General features: G+C 41.4%; 2 protein-coding genes across 4 annotated transcripts in view; one reads left to right on the top strand and one right to left on the bottom strand.

The window, feature by feature from the left end:
* Window positions 1–145, bottom strand: part of senp3a (SUMO specific peptidase 3a) — a 20,908-nt gene extending 20,763 nt beyond the window's left edge. The window contains exon 1 of the mRNA XM_036933324.1: window positions 13–145. The gene's annotated coding sequence lies outside the window, so the exon portion shown is untranslated. The remainder of the gene's footprint in view (window positions 1–12) is intronic.
* LOC110534220 (CTD nuclear envelope phosphatase 1A) overlaps window positions 1–17,822 on the top strand; it is an 18,585-nt gene extending 763 nt beyond the window's left edge. For 2 of the 3 annotated variants that reach the window (XM_021618942.2, XM_021618941.2), the window contains 7 exons: window positions 5,606–5,672; window positions 7,264–7,394; window positions 7,524–7,595; window positions 9,970–10,080; window positions 10,345–10,456; window positions 15,900–15,984; window positions 16,113–17,822. In XM_021618942.2, coding sequence (XP_021474617.2) covers window positions 5,606–5,672; window positions 7,264–7,394; window positions 7,524–7,595; window positions 9,970–10,080; window positions 10,345–10,456; window positions 15,900–15,984; window positions 16,113–16,191 — 657 coding nt within the window. In that variant the 3' untranslated portion in view covers window positions 16,192–17,822. The remainder of the gene's footprint in view (window positions 1–5,605; window positions 5,673–7,263; window positions 7,395–7,523; window positions 7,596–9,969; window positions 10,081–10,344; window positions 10,457–15,899; window positions 15,985–16,112) is intronic. The other variant, XM_036933325.1, reaches the window with a different exon arrangement.

Genomic DNA, 17,822 nt, shown 5'->3' with positions numbered 1-17,822 from the left:
ATGGTACTTAACTGTGCTATTTGATTCCAAATGAAATGTTGGTAACATTTCAAAGACCTCGAGGAAAACTGTCAAACAGGTGTAATCAAAACGGGTTGTCTTAACATGTGCTGCTACACGTAACAAAACGCAACATTTAAATTGTTTCAATATCTTAAATACAATGTCTCTGAAATTTTCCATACACACAAAAAGCTTATTTCTCTCAATTTGTGCCCAAATGTGTATACAACCCTGTTAGTGAGCATTTCTCCCATGCCAAGATAATCCACCCACCTAACAAGTGTGGGATATTAAGAAGTTGATTAAACTGCATTATCATTACACAGGTGCACCTTGTGCTGGGGACAAATGGCCACTCCAAAATATGCAGTTTTTCACACCACACAATTCCAGATGTCCCAAGTTGAGGGAATGTGCAGTTGACAAATGTTATGTTACATGCACTCAATACAACAGTGAAATGTTTACTTATAAGCCCTTAACCAACAGTGCTTTAAGAAGTTAAGTAAAAAAAAAAACCAGATGAGTAGAAAATAACACAATTGTTGCAACCCCTATTACTAGCCTGTTCAACCTCTTTCGTATCGTCTGAGACTCTCAAAGATTGGAAATTTGCCACGGTCATCCCCCTCTTCAAAGGGGGAGACACTCTAGACCCAAACTGCTACAGACCTATATCTATCCTACCCTGCCTTTCTAAGGTCTTCAAAAGCCAAGTTAACAAACAGATTACCGACCATTTCGAATCCCACCGTACCTTTTCCGCTATTCAATCTGGTTTCAGCTGGTCATGGGTGCACCTCAGCCACGCTCAAGGTCCTAAACGATATCATAACCGCCATCGATAAAAGACAGTACTGTGCAGCCGTCTTAGTCAACCTGGCCAAGGCTTTCAACTCTTGTAAATCACTGCATTCTTATCGGCAGACTCAATAGCCTTGGTTTCTCAAATGACTGCCTCGCCTGGTCCACCAACTACTTCTCTGATAGAGTTCAGTGTGTCAAATCGGAGGGCCTGTTGTCCGGACCCCTAGGCAGTCTCTGGGGGTGCCACAGGGTTCAATTCTCGGGTTGACTCTCTTCTCTGTATACATCAATGATGTCGCTCTTGCTGCTGGTGATTCTCTAATCCACCTCTACGCAGACGACACCATTCTGTGTACATCTGGCCCTTCTTTGGACACTGTGTTAACAAACCTCCAAATGAGCTTCAATGCCATACAACTCTCCTTCCGTGGCCTCATTGCTCTTAAATGCAAGTAAAACTAAGTGCATGCTCTTCAACCGATCACTGCCCGCCCGTACAGCATCACTACACTGGACGGTTCTGACTTAGAATATGTGGACAACTACAAATACCTAGGTGTCTGGTTACTGTAAACCAGACTCTCCTTCCAGACTCCAATCCAAAATTAAATCTAGAATCGGCTTCCTATTTCACAACAAAGCATCCTTCACTCATGCTGCCAAACACACCCTCGTAAAACTGACCATCCTACCGATCCTCGATTTCGGCAATGTCATTTACAAAATAGCCTCCAACACTCTACTCAAAATCAGATCAAATGTATTTATATAGCCCTTCGTACATCAGCTGATATCTCAAAGTGCTGTACAGAAACCCAGCCTAAAACCCCAAACAGCAAGCAATGCAGGTGTAGAAGCACAGTGGCTAGGAAAAACTCCATAGAAAGGCCAAAACCTAGGAAGAAACCTAGAGAGGAACCAGGCTATGTGGGGTGGCCAGTCCTCTTCTGGCTGTGCCGGGTGGAGATTGTAACAGAACATGGCCAAGATGTTCAAATGTTCATAAATGACCAGCATGGTCCAATAATAATAAGGCAGAACAGTTGAAACTGGAGCAGCAGCACGGCCAGGTGGACTGGGGACAGCAAGGAGTCATCATGTCAGGTAGTCCTGAGGCATGGTCCTAGGGCTCAGGTCCTCCGAGAGAGAGAAAGAAAAAGAGAGAGAGAATTAGAGAGAGCACACTTAAATTCACACAGGACACTGGTCACCATAGCAGCACGCGCTCCAGCAGGTATATCTCATTGGTCACCCCCAAAGCCAATTCTTCCTTTGGCTGCCTTTCCTTCCAGTTCTCTGCTGCCAATGACTGGAACGAACTGCAAAAATCACTGAAGCTGGAGATATCTCCCTCACTAGTTTTAAGCACCAGCTGTCAGAGCAGCTCACAGATCACTGCACCTGTACATAGCTCATCTGTAAATAGCCTGTCCAACTACCTCATCCACATACTGTTATTTATTTATCTTAGCATGTTTTTGGATGCGCTTATGGTAGAGAAATTAACATAAAATTATTGGCAACAGCTCTGGTGGACATTCCTGCAGTCAGTATGCCAATTGCACGCTCCCTCAACTTGAGACATCTGTGGCATTGTGTTGTGACACAACTGCACATTTTAATGGCCGTTTGTCCCCAGCACAAGTTGCACCTATGTAATGATCATGCTGTTTAATCAGCTTCTTGATTTTCCACACCTGCCAGGTGGATGGATTATCTTGGCAAAGGGGAAATACTCAACAGGGATGTAAGACATTTTTGCACATGATTAGAGAAGCCTTTTGTGCTTATGGAACATTTCTGGGATCTTTTATTTGACCTCTTGAAACGTGGGGAACACATTTTACATGTGTTTTTATATTTTTGTTAAGTGTAGTTGAAGTTGGTAGGCATACATTTCTTTAATTTCTGCTTCTCCCATTCAGTAAAGATGTTTATGGACCAAGGAGAAATGCAATAACTCTAAATTAATTAATTTCCCATCCCAAATTTCCGTTTGAATGGTTTTAAGGCAACTGAAAGCGGTTAAAACGACCAAACATGTTTTTCATAAGATTTAAGTTCAGCTTGGATGCATATCTTATGTGGTTGAAATACTATCAGCTTTTATGATGCTGACAAAGATAGCACCTTTACAGATGATCCCTAACCGTATAGTCATTCTCTCAAGATGCTGAAAGAATGAAATAATATTTTATATTGTTTCCCAGTCAACTTACATTTGGTGTATAATTTTACTGTAAGAAATCCTTAATTCTGCCAGAGCTCATATTATGGTAGGCTATATGAGAGGTTATAAACCTACAGTCAGTGTCCAGATTTCAGTTAGGCTACTATTCCATTTTACCCATCTGAACAGTCAACCTGAACTGAGGTAATATAAATCCGGGACACTCAAATTTGTATAATATGTTACATTTCGTATGGTATTTATTCATTTGTGGATGTCCATCATCCATTTTGTATGATACTTTTGGTCACCTAGTGTATGTGGACACCTGCTTGTCGAACAGCCAATTCCCAAAATCAAGGGCATTAATATGGCGTTTGCTGCTATAACAGCCCCAACTCTTCTGGGAAGGCTTTTCACTTGATATTGGAGCTTTGCTGCAGGGACTTGCTTCCATTCAGCCACAAGAGCATTAGTGAGGTCGGGCAGAGATGTTGGGCGATTAGGCCTGGCTCGCAGTCGGCGTTCCAATTCATCCCCAAGGTATTCAACGGGGTTAAGGTCCGGGCTCTGTGCAGGCCAGTCAAGTTCTTCCAAACCCATCTCGACAAACCATTTCTGTATGGACCTCATTTGTGCACGGGGGGCATTGTCATGCTGAAACAGGAACGGGCCTTCCCCAAATTGTTGTCACAAAGTTGGAAGCACAGAATTGTCTAGAATGTCATTGTATTATTTAACATTAAGATTTCCCTTCACTGGAACTAAGGGGCCTAACCCCAACCATGGAAAAACAGCCCCAGACCATTATTCCCTTTCCACCAATCTTTACAGTTGAAACTATGTATTGGGGCAGGTAGCGTTCTCCTGGCATCCGCCAAACCCAGATTAGTCCGTCGGACTGCCAGATGAGGAGCGTGATTCATCACTCCAGAGAACGCGTTTCCACTGCTCCAGAGTCCAATGGCGGTAAGCTGACATTGCTTTCAGAGGCGGTTTGGAACTTGGTAATGAGTGTTGCAACCGAGGACAGACAATTTTTATGCACTACACGATTCAGCAGTTGGAAGTCCTGTTCTGTTAGCTTGTGTGGCCTACCACTTCACGGTTGAGCCGTTGTTGCTCTTAGACGTTTCCACTTCACAACAACAGCACATAAAGTTGACCGGGGCAGCTCTAGCAGGGCAGAAATGTGACGAACTGACTTGGAAAGGTTGAAAGTCACTGAGCTCTTCAGTAAGGCTATTCTACTGCCAATGGTTGTCTTTGGAGATTGCATGGCTGTGTGCTCAATTTTATACACCTGTCAGCAATGTGTGTGGCTGAAATGGCAGAATCTACTAATTTGGAGTGTCCACATACTTTTGTGTATGTTACCAATTGTAATTCGTACAATATGTTACGAATTCCAGTTTGTTTTTGCTAACGTTAGTTAGGTGGCTAATGTTAGTGACATAGCTAATGCTAGCTAGGCTAGGGGTTAAGGTTAGGAGTTAGGTTGAAGGTTTAGCAAACATGCTAAGTAGTTGCAAAGTTCTTAATGAGCTAAAGTTGTCCATGATGAGATTTGAACACAACTTTTGGGTTTCTAGACGTTCAAGTTATACGTCCACCCATCCACCTTGACAATCACCCTACTTTTGTTTTTGCCTTAAGTAACCTGTCTTATGTAACCATACCAAATGTAACAAACACATTGTACTAATTTGAGTCCTGGATTTACATTTACTATGATATGTCTAGTTTATGAGACTAGGCTGGAACAGTTCAGTTCCCTTGATGTGCCATTTTGAAGTCCCCATTTTGTGACAACATTTTTTTTAGCACCTCAAGATCATAACACGATTCATCCTCTTTTACCACTTCACCAAATCTTTCCCAAACTGACTACTTTTCTGGGTCTCACTTCTATTTATTTTTAACTTCTCTTATTGAATGAACGGAGATGTTGTTTTTGCCTAACTTTATCGACGTAAACTTTTTCTGCCCAAGTTCCCCCAAAAGCATTTGGCGATTGGCGTGTATTTGGCGTGCTAGTTAGGCCCTAAAGCTTCGGCTAAGGCTATGCACTAACGCCAGATAAAAAAATGAGAGAAACTTCCATGTCGTCTATAGATACAACTGGTACAAGAATTATACATGTAGGCATTTTGTATGCATTATTTTCTCTTTATTCAATCCGCCTGCCACCCACCCGCCCTTCATCCACACATTATTTCTTGACCCTAAACCTGCCCCCCCCCCCCCCCCCCCCCCCCCCCCCCCCCCCTGTGGGGACTGCGGGTTGAGTCAACCTGCGCATCACTAGTACTGTACCCACAACTATCTGACTGTCAGTATACACTGACACCTACAGAAATAACTTCTTTATAGACATCTGTCTGGAACCGATCAGAGGGTTGTTCAGTTCACACAACTGATCTAGGCTTAGTTCCAAGTGAATATTGAGCAAAACAATGTGTGTAATCGACAAATATATTTTAAAATACTCCAGCACCCTGGTATTTTGCCACAATGTATTTAACAAGGCCTATTGTGTTTATCGCAAAACATTTTGAGATAAGTTTTGGTAATTTGACATTTCAGTTGATCAATTGTGACAGTTGCTCATCTCTACCTCTGCAGATAATCCAGTACCAAACGGTGCGTTATGACACACTACCTCTGTTGCCTGTGTCCAGAAACAGACTCAGTAAGTATCCTGTCACTATAGTGTCTAAAAGGTCAAAGGGTCTTAATCTTGTCCCAGATCTGTTACTGCTGCCTTTGCTTCTTTTTTTTTACAGTACAAAACATACAAAAGACAACATACAGACACACAAACATCACACCTGCCCAGACCAACTTGTTCTCACCCCTATCTCCAGTGCCTGCACTACTCTCTGCCACGTCCTCAAATTGCACCATTTTGTTCCTCTGTCGCCCACATCTGACAATATTTAGATAATGAAGCATATTATTTTTCCCTTGTCCCTTTTCCAGTTATCTAAAAAAAAATGTTTTATACCAAAGTAAATGATGAGTATCGTCCAACCCATCTTCAATATGTAACCATTGTTCCTTTTTAGTGCATTACAATTGTTTTGATAAAAATATATATTTACCCCGTTTTCTCCCCAATTTCGTGATATCCAATTGGTAGTTAGTCTTGTCCCATCGCTGCAACTCCCCTATGGACTCGGGAGAGGCGAATGTCGAGAACCATGCATCCTCCAGAACAGGACCCTGCCAAGCTGCACTGCTCGCTTAACCCGGAAGCCAGCTACACCAATGTGTCAGACGAAACACCTGCCACAAGGATTCCTTAGAGCGCGATGGGACAAGGAAATCCCGGCCAGCCAAAGCCTCCCCTAACCCGGACGACACTGAGACAATTGCACACAGCCTCATGGATCTCTTGGTCACGGCTGGCTGTGACATAACCTGTAATCGAACCCGGGGCTGTAGTGATGCAGTATCTTAGACCGCTCCGCCTCTCGGGAGGCCTGTAGTGCATTCAAACATATGTCTCAAGTAAAAGCCTTGGGTGGCGAGTTGATACAATTCCAAGTCAGAGGTTAAAACCATATAAAGACTTATGGCAGAGTATACTTTTTAAAGGAATGTCTTCGGTGGGGTAATTGGGATTTCCGAGAATAAAAAAATAGATACATTTTGGGAGCCATGCCATTCTGAAGAGGTTTATTTTACCTATAAGATTCTTGGGAAGATTGTCTAACCAGGGGGGCATTGAGTTTTCAATATTGGTCAGGTATATCAGGAGAACGGCAAATAAGTTTAGATTATATTCATGTTTACCAATACTGATAGCTGTTACGTTTTGGGTCCTGTCTAATTCTTTCTGCAATTGCCAGTGCAAACAGGAGGGGAGAGAATACGTCACTTTCTTGTTCCCCTTAAGCAACTTCAGATAATGTATTATTTGTATATTTTTGCTTTAGGATAGCTTTTTCGGCATCAACAGCCATTATTGATAAATGTATCTTGTTTTTGTTTTTTTTGCGTATTGTATCGTACTGAAACATGTTCTTGTAAATGTCTATTAATATGTCCAAACTATTATTGTCGTTGTCATGACATTGAATGTAACGGTTGCCGCGACAGAACAAACAGATCTTGGACCAGGCTATGACGGTAGGAGTTATTGGTATGACTTAACAAACAGATCTGGGACCAGGCTAGAGACCAGAGATTTATGGCTTTGAAATTGAAAAATTAGAGGTTACTTGTTTAGTTTTTCACATGGTATTGACTGTGATTGGACTTGGGCTCCTGCTCATCAGATGCAGTCAAGAGGAAGATTCTGGTGCTGGACCTTGACGAGACCCTAATCCACTCCCACCCTGATAGGTTGGTGAGACCCAAAGGGAGACCCAAAGTGAGACCAGGCACTCCACCTGACTTCATCCTAAAGGTATTGGCCTATATGTTCACTGTGTGATTAATTTGCGTCATGCTGTCACCTTGTCAACACACGCCAGACTGACTCGCACGCTTAACCTTACCTGTTCCCTTTTATTCATATTCTCTCTCTACCATGAAGGTGGTGATCAACAGACATCCTGTCAGGTTTTTAGTCCATAAAAGACCGCATGTGGACTTCTTCTTAGAAGTGGTAAGTGATGGGCCTTTTGTGTCAACATCCAAATAAGTACAATATAGTAGCAAGTATGAACATTATTCAACTAAGCTTTGGATATACGATTTCAAGCAGCTTAATACTTTGTGTTCGCATCTTGTTTATGCTCTCTGCGGTGCTTCTTGGTGTCAAAAAAATGGGTTAGAGTTGTGGTTTGAATAAAGGACTGTATCTTGACGTTTGAGTTGGGGCTATTGTCGTGGTGTCCATTTAAAATACAGAGAGGAGGATGGCAGTTTTATTATTGCAGTTTAGATCATGAAATTATATTGAAGGATGAATGGATATTAGGACAATTACGGGGTGAAAGGATGGTTAACTGGAAGTGGAGTCACTGGAGTGATTTGATATATGGTAAAACAAATGCATATAAATGTACTCATAAACCTCATAACATTTCAAAGGAATATCACTGTAGTGAAAGTTAAGCAATGGGTAAAACATGAGTAAAATAAAGTTATGGTAAACATATCAATTAGTAACAGTAAATGTTCTCAATAAAATTCTAATACAAATCAATAAATAAGAACTTATGTGATCAATAAACGCATCCAAAACGCAAACGAAAGGTTATAAGAGAAGGTGTGTTGTAACAAACACTTGCAAATTGGTAAGGTCTGGCGCTGATGCTTCTTTTTCTTTGGTATCATGGCGGTCGCACATTTTGTTTATGCTGCCACCTACTGTGCGGGAGTGTGGTCGAACACGTTACATTTTGTGATACAAAAATAAAAAGGACTAACTAACTAACCCTACACTGAGTGTACCAAACATTAGGAACACCTTCCTAATATATTGAGTTGCATCCCTTTTGCCCTCAGAACAGCCTTAATTTGTCAGAGCATTGACTCTACAAGGTGTTAAAAGCATTCCACAGGGATGCTGGCCCATGTTGATGTCCAATGCTTCCTTCCCTCAGTTGTCAAGTTGGCTGGGTGTCCTTTGGGCGGTGAACCATTCTTGATACACATGGGAAACTGTTGAGTGTGAAACCCAGCAACGTTGCAGTTCTTGACGCACTCAAACTGGTGTGCTTGGCACCTACTACCATACCCCGCACTTAAATATTTTGTGTTGCCCAGTCGCCCTCTGAATGGCACACGGTAACAATCCATGTCTCAAGGCTTAAAAATCTGTCTACCTGTCTGCTACGCTAATTTGAAGTGGATTTAATAAGTGACATCAATAAGGGATCATAGCTTTCACCTGGTCTGTCTTGGAAAGAGCAGTTGTTTTGTACACTGTCTAACACTATTTCCTAAAAATGGTAACACTACCCCATTCATTACACTACTTTGACTGTAACTGATCTTACACCAGGCCAGTGGCCTGGGAGGACAGTACTCTTTCGTTCCACACACCTTGTAACTCTTCTGCAGTAAAACCTCATACACCCAAGTACTTCTCTGCAGCTCCCACCACAACCATCTGTTTTCTGTGATTTCCGTTCTATTTCTACAGTTAATAACCATGGCAATGAATGTGACGAATCCAACCTTACCGAAGCAGAAATTCATATCACTTTGTGTTGCCCAAGGCCTGGTATTCACCCTTGACCCATCATCCTTTACTCCAGTGTTTCCCAAACTCGGTCCTGGGACCCCAAGGGGTGCATGTTTTGGTATTTGCCCTAACGCCTGCACAGCTGATTTCAAATCATCAAAGCATGATGATTATTTGAATCTGCTGTGTAGTGCTAGAGCAAAAACCAAAACGTGCACACCTTGGGGCCCCGAGGACTGACTTTGGGGAAACCCTGCTCTACTCTCTTTACTGCCTCTGCCCCTTTACTGCTCTACTCTCTTTACTGCCCCCAGCAACATGGGCACCGCCACAATTGTTTTTTCAACGATACTACACATTCCTTTGTCCCATGCCCTCCTGCACACTTCTCACATCTCGGAATCTCCCTTCTACACACTGCTACAACATGACCATAAGCTTGGCATTTGAAACACTAATGGGTTCACCACCAAAGCTCTTACAGGATAACTGAAATATTCAGGTAGAATGCTTCAAAACTCAATGACAGACCATGTCTTCTCAGTTGTACCACGCTCGCCACAATGATTAGGGAAAGGTGTGTGTGTGTATTTAAAGCCTCTGCTGGAGGGTGATTGGACAGGGTAGGGTGCTTGGTGATGGTATGAGGGGGGACTGTCAGTCAGGGTAGGGGCAATTGGACAACAGTGATGATGACAAATGTATTTGAAAAGTATTTTGAGCTAGCAATCAATACATTTTCATTTTGAGGTTGTGTACTATACAGTTAATCTATTTGATTTATAATTTTGTGCATTTTTGGTGGATCTCTTGGCTGTTTGTGAGATGTAACTCGATTTTTTTTTAGGTGAGTCAGTGGTATGAGCTGGTGGTTTTCACGGCCAGTATGGAAATATATGGCTCAGCCGTGTCTGACAAGCTAGACAGAGACATCCTTAAACGAAGATACTACAGACAGGTAAACAAACCCACTGACAGGTTCACTTCAGCTGTGTACAGTTATGCACTCTGCTCAGTCTTACACTCTGAGGGCTGGTTTCCCGGATAAAGATTTATGCCTCGTCTTACCCTAAAAAGCACTTTCAATAAAAATTCTGTGTCCAGGAAACCGGCCCTGATTGTCTCTGTCATTATTTAAAGGTTCTCTCTATGTAAAGTTAGACTTATCACTCTTTTGCAACACATAAAACTCACTTTTCCTCATTTTCATTTCTCTATTTAGCACTGTACATTGGATCTGGGTAGCTATTTTAAAGATCTTTCTGTGGTGCACAATGATCTATCTAGCATAGTCATCCTGGACAACTCGCCTGGAGCCTACCGCATCCACCCTGGTAAGCAGCTGTTACCATGTTATAACGACTACATATTAGGCTTGGGCGATATACTGTATACCATTTAAGAAAGATAAGTCGCTCGGGGGCTGTGTGCGCCGCCCCTGCATATAATGATTTATGTCAAATTATATCCAGCTCAGGGCTCCAGCTTTGCATTTTGTTTGCTAAGTGGGTAGTAGTCAAATCAAGCTTTTTGGTTACAGCAGTCATTCTAGTCTGAGTACTAGTCTCTTTAGCTAACATTCCAGTCCTGCCACACCTTATCATTGCTAAAGAGACTGGCCTTTCGGCCATCTTCAAATATGAACATTCAGGCGGGCCTCCCGGGTGGCGCAGTGGTTAAGGGCGCTGTACTGCAGCGCCAGCTGTGCCATCAGAGTTCCTGGGTTCGCGCCCAGGCTCTGTCGTAACCGGCCGCGACCGGGAGGTCCGTGGGGCGACGCACAATTGGCCTAGCGTCGCCCGGGTTAGGGAGGGCTTGGTCGGTAGGGGTGTCCTTGTCTCATCGCGCACCAGCGACTCCTGTGGCGGGCTGGGCGCAGTGTGCGCTAACCAAGGTGGCCAGGTGCACGGTGTTTCCTCCGGCGCATTGGTGCGGCTGGCTTCCGGGTTGGATGCGTGCTGTGTTAAGAAGCAGTGCGGTTGGGTTGTGTATCGGAGGACGCATGACTTTCAACCTTCGTCTCTCCCGAGCCCGTACGGGAGTTGTAGCGATGAGACAAGATAGTAGCTACTACAACAATTGGATACCACGAAATTGGGGAGAAAAAGATAAAAAAATAAAATAAAATATGAACATTCATCGTAAATGAGCTCAAGAAGAACAGAGGAGTTAATCATGTTTCGATAACCATCACAGCTATAATCCAATTACGATTATCCAAATATTGGAACTATATCCCTTTTTTTCTTCCACAGAACACGTTGGTATCCATTTGTTAAGCAACCATTTTTTGTTTGTCCGGACGAAACCAGTCTAGCTGCATATTGAATGTTGAGATTGCCGAAACGTTTGTCTCTTTGACAATGACATGGAGTGGAATGTTAGCTAAAAAAGACTGGTACCCAGACTAGACGTTCAATCCCTTTCTCGATCAAGATCCCTGTTGCCTAAATTGTTTAATTTATTTTTCTCAAAAAATTAAAAAAAATAAAAATAATGGCGCCTCTTGTGTGCACTTCCGGTAATACCATAAACCCCGGTATGGTACAGAAACGGTATGATAATCTGGATACTGCCCAACCCTACTACATGTACAGGTAACTGCCAAAATAAAGGAAACACTTAAGTAAATGAGGGATATAAAGTATATTGAAAGAAGGCGCGGCCCCTGAGTTAAAGGAACGATTTTCCCATTTTGAATGTTATACTGTTTTTGTGCATCGCTGAGTGATGTTCCATTGATTTCCAGGGCCATTTCATGTGTATCTGAGCTATTGCCATTCAAGCAGGCAGAAATTCAGCCGGTATCACGTAGCATTGCAATAAAGCCACTCACTACACTGGAAGTTAATAGGAATACGACTTTTAGGTCATTGGCCTTTGCGAATGTCAGACTCCACTCTGCGAGACACATCAATCTGCACGTTGAACATGGTAAGATTGTAGACGGCTATATTGATAGTGCATTTTGTTTAGGCGATTTTTACAGCTAATTAGCTACTTCACATGCTGTGGCCTCGCCAGCCCATAGAGAGAGCATTGCATTGTGGGTTTTGTAATTGACTTAAGCTGCAACAAATTTTCACATTGCTATCAACCTTATTATAACAAAATGTGTTCACCTCAAATATTGTTATAACATATTAGTGTTATTTAACAATGTAAATTAGTGGTTTTGGGTGTTTCCCCCCCATTAATTAAGCAATTAACATCCCATCATGCTTAGGGTGTAGAGTCCTGCATCGGATCGGATACTTACTGTTCCCCGCGGACGACCCGCAACACACAAAAAAAATCAGTTGGCATCTGGAATGAGAACATTTTAACCCGAGGGTCGGCACACTGTTCAGAACAATTATATTGTGGGTAGGAAATTTTTTAAATCAAGAAACGTTTTACAAATCCAGTAGCTTGTGTTGCATTGTTCTGAATTCCATTCTGTAATAGTGAGGCAGACATCGTAGCCTACGCCTAGATGGATACACAGCCTGCAAAAAGTGCAAGCAGGTATTTGTTTACGATAATTCAGTTAATTATTACATTCATTCTGGCTTTCGTTCAGACCATTTTCAGGGCATATTATGTTCCAACCTGTGCGGCTGGAAAAAGTTTGAGGATAGCCTACTAAATAAATGTAGGTTGTTTTTGCAACCCATTGCCTATTCGATTCTCAGAATTGTTTAAATTTCAATTAAAATATTGATTTGAACTAAACAATATTGAATGTAAAGGTTTTGTTATGTCGGCTACAGGCTTTCATTAGGTAAGAAAGCTAATTAGAAAGCTTTTTTTTCCCAAAAGTTATTTGAGTTCATGTGCTGCATCGTATTGGGTAAAATAATATATTGTTGTTAATTCATGGCATGGTTTCCTTTTGTCCAAATGTTGGATAGACATGCAGACAAATTCATGTAGTGAAGGGGATTAGCCTGGAGTCATAACAATTTAAATCAATTTGGTGGGTCACGGATTGGCTCTCGGGAACAATTCAATGCGGGTGGGTCAGGTTACAGAGAGATCTTCCCTGATGTCGGGTGGGGCTCGGAATTGATGTGGCCGGGCGGGTGCGGCTCCAAAATACTGACCCATGCAGGACTCTAGCTTAAGGTCATGTATAACAATGCCCAGTTGCTCATCATTTTGAATACCATGGCTAGAAGAGATCTGTGACTTTGAGTGGTCTCAAAGGAGCATAGGGTATTTAAACAGTGTGTATGTACCTCAGTCAACCGATATGAGCAGTATGGGAGATTCTGGAGCAGCCATGGAGCGATTTCAGTGCCAACAGAGATTGTTTTTGAATTTCATCATTTTGAATTTGTATTAGGATTTTGAATTCAATGCACACATGTAATAATTTAATTCATAAATTGAACTTGTATTTCATGATTTGAAACTGAATTGAATGAATATTGCTTTCAGTTGTAAAATTTCATTGAATATTCAAACTGATAAGTTTCAATATGGTATTGCATTCATTGTCTGTCAAGTTTACAAACTATAATTTCAGGTGTATCAAAGTTTCATATGTTCAACCTCGGATTCAGTTTTCAAATTCATTTCTCTAAATTCCTATTTAAAACTAAACCAACATCGTGGTACATTGCCAGCCAGGAAAGGTAGAGGAGAACGGATAGAATCGAACGCTCTCTGTGGGAAACAATAGAAGTTTCTGGCGGTTTCTGAAGCCAATATGGCATGTTAAATGTATTTTCTTAAGATTAACTTGGCTCTAGCGTTTGTACCGTTTTGGCAACAAGCTATTATTTGAGATCACGGCATCATAACTGCCTGTGTTCAAAATCAGGCCTAATGCACAACAACAATTTCAGTGGCAAGGATCTGCGCACTCCATTTAATGAATGCAACAAAGGTGGTTTGGTGATCCATGCATGGTGATGCGCAACCTTGCCTGAGACCTGAAGAGATGTTAGTTTGACTAATGAGGTTCTAACCCAGGTCTCCTGTGCAACAGACAATGCAACTTTTCGGGATCTGACAAGTTACTCATCACGCAAGCGTGGTCACCAAACCACCTGTTACATTTCACCCCCCTTTGACCACCTCCTTGAATAGACCTATCCAAGTCACAGGACCAATGGCTAGGCTTTGTCTCGGCAAGCCAACGGTCACGTTACCGGAGACTTGAAACTAACACATCTAACAGGTCTTCAGGTTGCTCATATTAGCATGTATCACCAAACCACACTGTTTTGATGAGTAACCTTGCTGGACCTTGAAGACTTCTATTAGTGTAGCAGATGGGGATTTGTGGAACTCAATTCTCAGCATGAAGGGTCGCCCCTTGCACATTTGAAGGCCTTTTTTAATAGCACAATTGGTGGGAATGCTTCAGGAGGGCGGTCGTGTGTTTTGAGGCAAAAGTCCTGAGTTTGATCTCGGTACTGTATGAGCTGAGTCCGGGGGAAGCAGTACTCGTTAAGCAAGAAGCAGGTTGTCCTTTACATTAACTTCCTGAACGTGTCCCTATAGACTTTAGCTAAGTGGACTAACATAGTCTTGTGACATGTAGAAGACCTAGTTTGAACCCAGTCAGTCACAAGAGCAAGCTTTTAAATAGGGAGTGAAAAGGCTATCCTTAGAAGGGCTACGACAGGCCCATTCAACTATATTCTTAATGGGGGCCAAATTGCGCATTATTGTGACACTCTTCTAATGTGTTCTGTGCAGCCTGTGATCATCGTAAAGGGGAACGTCCATGTTCCACAGAGTCTTTGCTTTCAGGAATGGGGTCATAATAGTTTATAGCCAAAACGGTTCAAATGCTAGAGCCAAATTCATAGGAAGATTAAACATACCACATTGGCTTCAAAAACTGTCAGAAGCTTCAGTTTACCACAGAGTGCATTTGATTCTGTTCTGTTCACATCTACTTTTCTTGGCTGGCAAAGTACCAGGATGTTATCTGGTTTAATATGAAAACTGAATCTGAGAAGTTGAATATGCTATTTGAAACTTAAACTTGATACATAGACAATGAATGCAATATCTACAATATTGAAACTGTATATGTAAATATTGGATTAGAATATTCAAACTGCATTTTAAAACAATACAATATTCCTTAAATTCAGTTTCAAATCCTACGTCGCATACTTCGTAAACAGGTGTGGACTAAGTGAAATGTTTATTTACGGGCCCTTCCAACAATGCAGAGAGAAAGAAAATAGAGAAATAATAGAAAAGTAAAACATGTAATTAAAGTAATAATTGATTCACAATGAGTAACGATAGCTTTGGTGTATATACAAAGGGTACCAGAACTGAGTTGTGCAGGGATACGAGGTAATTGAGTAAGATACTCAATATCCTAAAGCAAATTCAAAATGGGATTCATAGAATTTCTGAGGGCACTGAAATCGCTCCATAAGCAGCACCTGAGACGGCGTTTTCCACCACCATAAACGAAACACCAAATTATGGAATTTCTCATGGAAGAATGGCATCACATCCATCCAATAGAGTTCCAGACTCTTGTAGAATCTATCCTAAGGCATATTGATGCTGTTCTGGCGGCTCGCGCCCTATTAAGACACTTTATGTTGGTGTTTCCTTTTACTTTGTCAGTTACCTGTACAACTCACACTGTACAACTCACATATGTCAAGTACATTTGGCTATTTATTATTTCAAACTAAGTTTAGGTAGATGCCAAGTGCCATTTTTCATTGGATTGCTATTGGCTATTGGCTTGTAACAGTTCTGTCATGGATCTGGCCTGTCTCCGTACCCTCTTGTCAAACATTTGCCTCACAGACAATGCAATACCCATCAAATCGTGGTTCAGTGACCCAAGCGACACAGCTCTACTTAACCTGCTTCCCATGCTAGATGCACTTAGGTATGTCTCAAAGATGTTACACCTGTGATGTGCTGCCAAGAGTAGTGATACCGCTCATCATAACTTATTAGTATGTTGATTTTCCATAGTAATGTTTCTTTATCTTGCCCTCTTCCTCTCAATCTCAGGTTCACCTCAGATGTCCGATCCGTCCTCAGTCGAAAACTCCATCAGGATCGGCTATGGGGATTCGTCCATCGGGACTAGTATCAGCACCTCCACTTCCTCTCCTTTTTAGAATGCCCTTTCTCCTGGTTTGCACGACCCCTTCCTCTGCTCTGCCCACATCTCTCAATCTCCATGGTGTGACCCTTTTTAAGAAGAGGGAGGACAAAGACTGGGGGCCACAAATAAAGAGGGGGGGGGGCTACGTATTATAAAAACAAAGTGGAGAGGGCAAGGTTTTTTTTTTTTCCTGAATGGAAACTCTTGCCTTTACAGTCCTTGGATTCTGGGAGTTCGAGTGTTTGTATAAATTTGTGAGTCGACTTCTTTTAAAAAAAATTTTTTTTAGATAAATTATGTAATCTTTTTAACTATTGACTGGAGATATTGATGATATGAGACTAAAGAAACCAGTCATTTCTTATTTCCCATCCCATCTTTTAGTTTATGCCCCTAGAACTCAACTCTCTCTCCACTACTATACCCAGTCTATCATTCTCTCTCAACATGTCTGTTAATCTTTTCTGTTTATCATCTACCTTCTCAGGTAAGGGTGCTTTTAATAGTTTTGGTTCTGGAGTTAAAGTTAAGATTAAGGAACAACTAATAGATAACTGATCAACAAGCCTAAATATAACTATATTTACTCAGTGGTTAGGGATGGACTGGGTCGGGCCAGTTTGGCAATATCTTTCAATTATTGGGATATGTGGATTTTTACTGAGGGGTCAACAGGGTGGTTAAGTAATGAGTTATTTTCTCCCTTTGTTGAGAATATTTTTTTACTCTTAAATAATTTGTATTCTATTCAGAGATTTACAGAAATAACTGAATTACTTGAACGTTTAGTTGATAGAGAAGACTTACCGTACTTCTCCATCCACAGAGCAAAGATGGGTTTTCTGATTGATTATTCAACAAGCATTCTATTCATGAGCACGTTTTCTTCCTTATACTTTTTAAAGCCTGATTTACACCCATTCACTTTCCACCATGTACACATTATCACATTTCCTTCAATGTAACCCCAACATCCCAGCCCATTGAACAATGTACGCTAAGGCCTTGGTTGGGTTTCTGTGTCGCTCAAAATCACATCTAGCAGTGTTTCCAATAAAATGCTAGGCATCACACTTTTTTATTATTTTTTTTATTTAAAAAAAAAAACATTTTACTGACTTTTAGATCATGATCGTCTTATGTAGATTATTCTATTACTATTTTATTTTGTGAGCTTAACTTGCTGCATTCCATGGTGAATGTCAAACTAAATTCAGAGCAATCTTTTTAATGGAGAGTTTCGAGTAAGTGACTATAATACAGGTCCCTGGACCAAAGCTTCTCTGGTCTAACAGGGACGGTTGTCACTAGTTAACAGTCAGAATTATGGTTTAACCCTTCAATTTATCTTAACATTTTATTTTAAAACGAACCTTAACCACACTGCAAACCTTATACGTAACCTTTAAATTAACACCAAAAAGCTAATTTGTTAGCCAATTTTTTTACTTTGCTGGTTGAATCTGACTTATCTAGTGGAAACTCTGGAGCATGAAATATGAAATAACTGGATGGAAATCGGAAATATGCTCTTCTGACTATGCTCTTCAAGGGGTGATTGGTATTCTAAACAAACATTTATTGAACAATCCCTTAAACGGCATGTAGGTTTT

Source organism: Oncorhynchus mykiss, chromosome 10 (genome assembly GCF_013265735.2).
Source record: "Oncorhynchus mykiss isolate Arlee chromosome 10, USDA_OmykA_1.1, whole genome shotgun sequence".
Taxonomy (NCBI): Eukaryota; Metazoa; Chordata; class Actinopteri; order Salmoniformes; family Salmonidae; genus Oncorhynchus; species Oncorhynchus mykiss.
The sequence above is the reverse complement of the archived record's forward strand: the minus strand, read 5'-3'. Positions and strand labels throughout refer to the sequence as shown.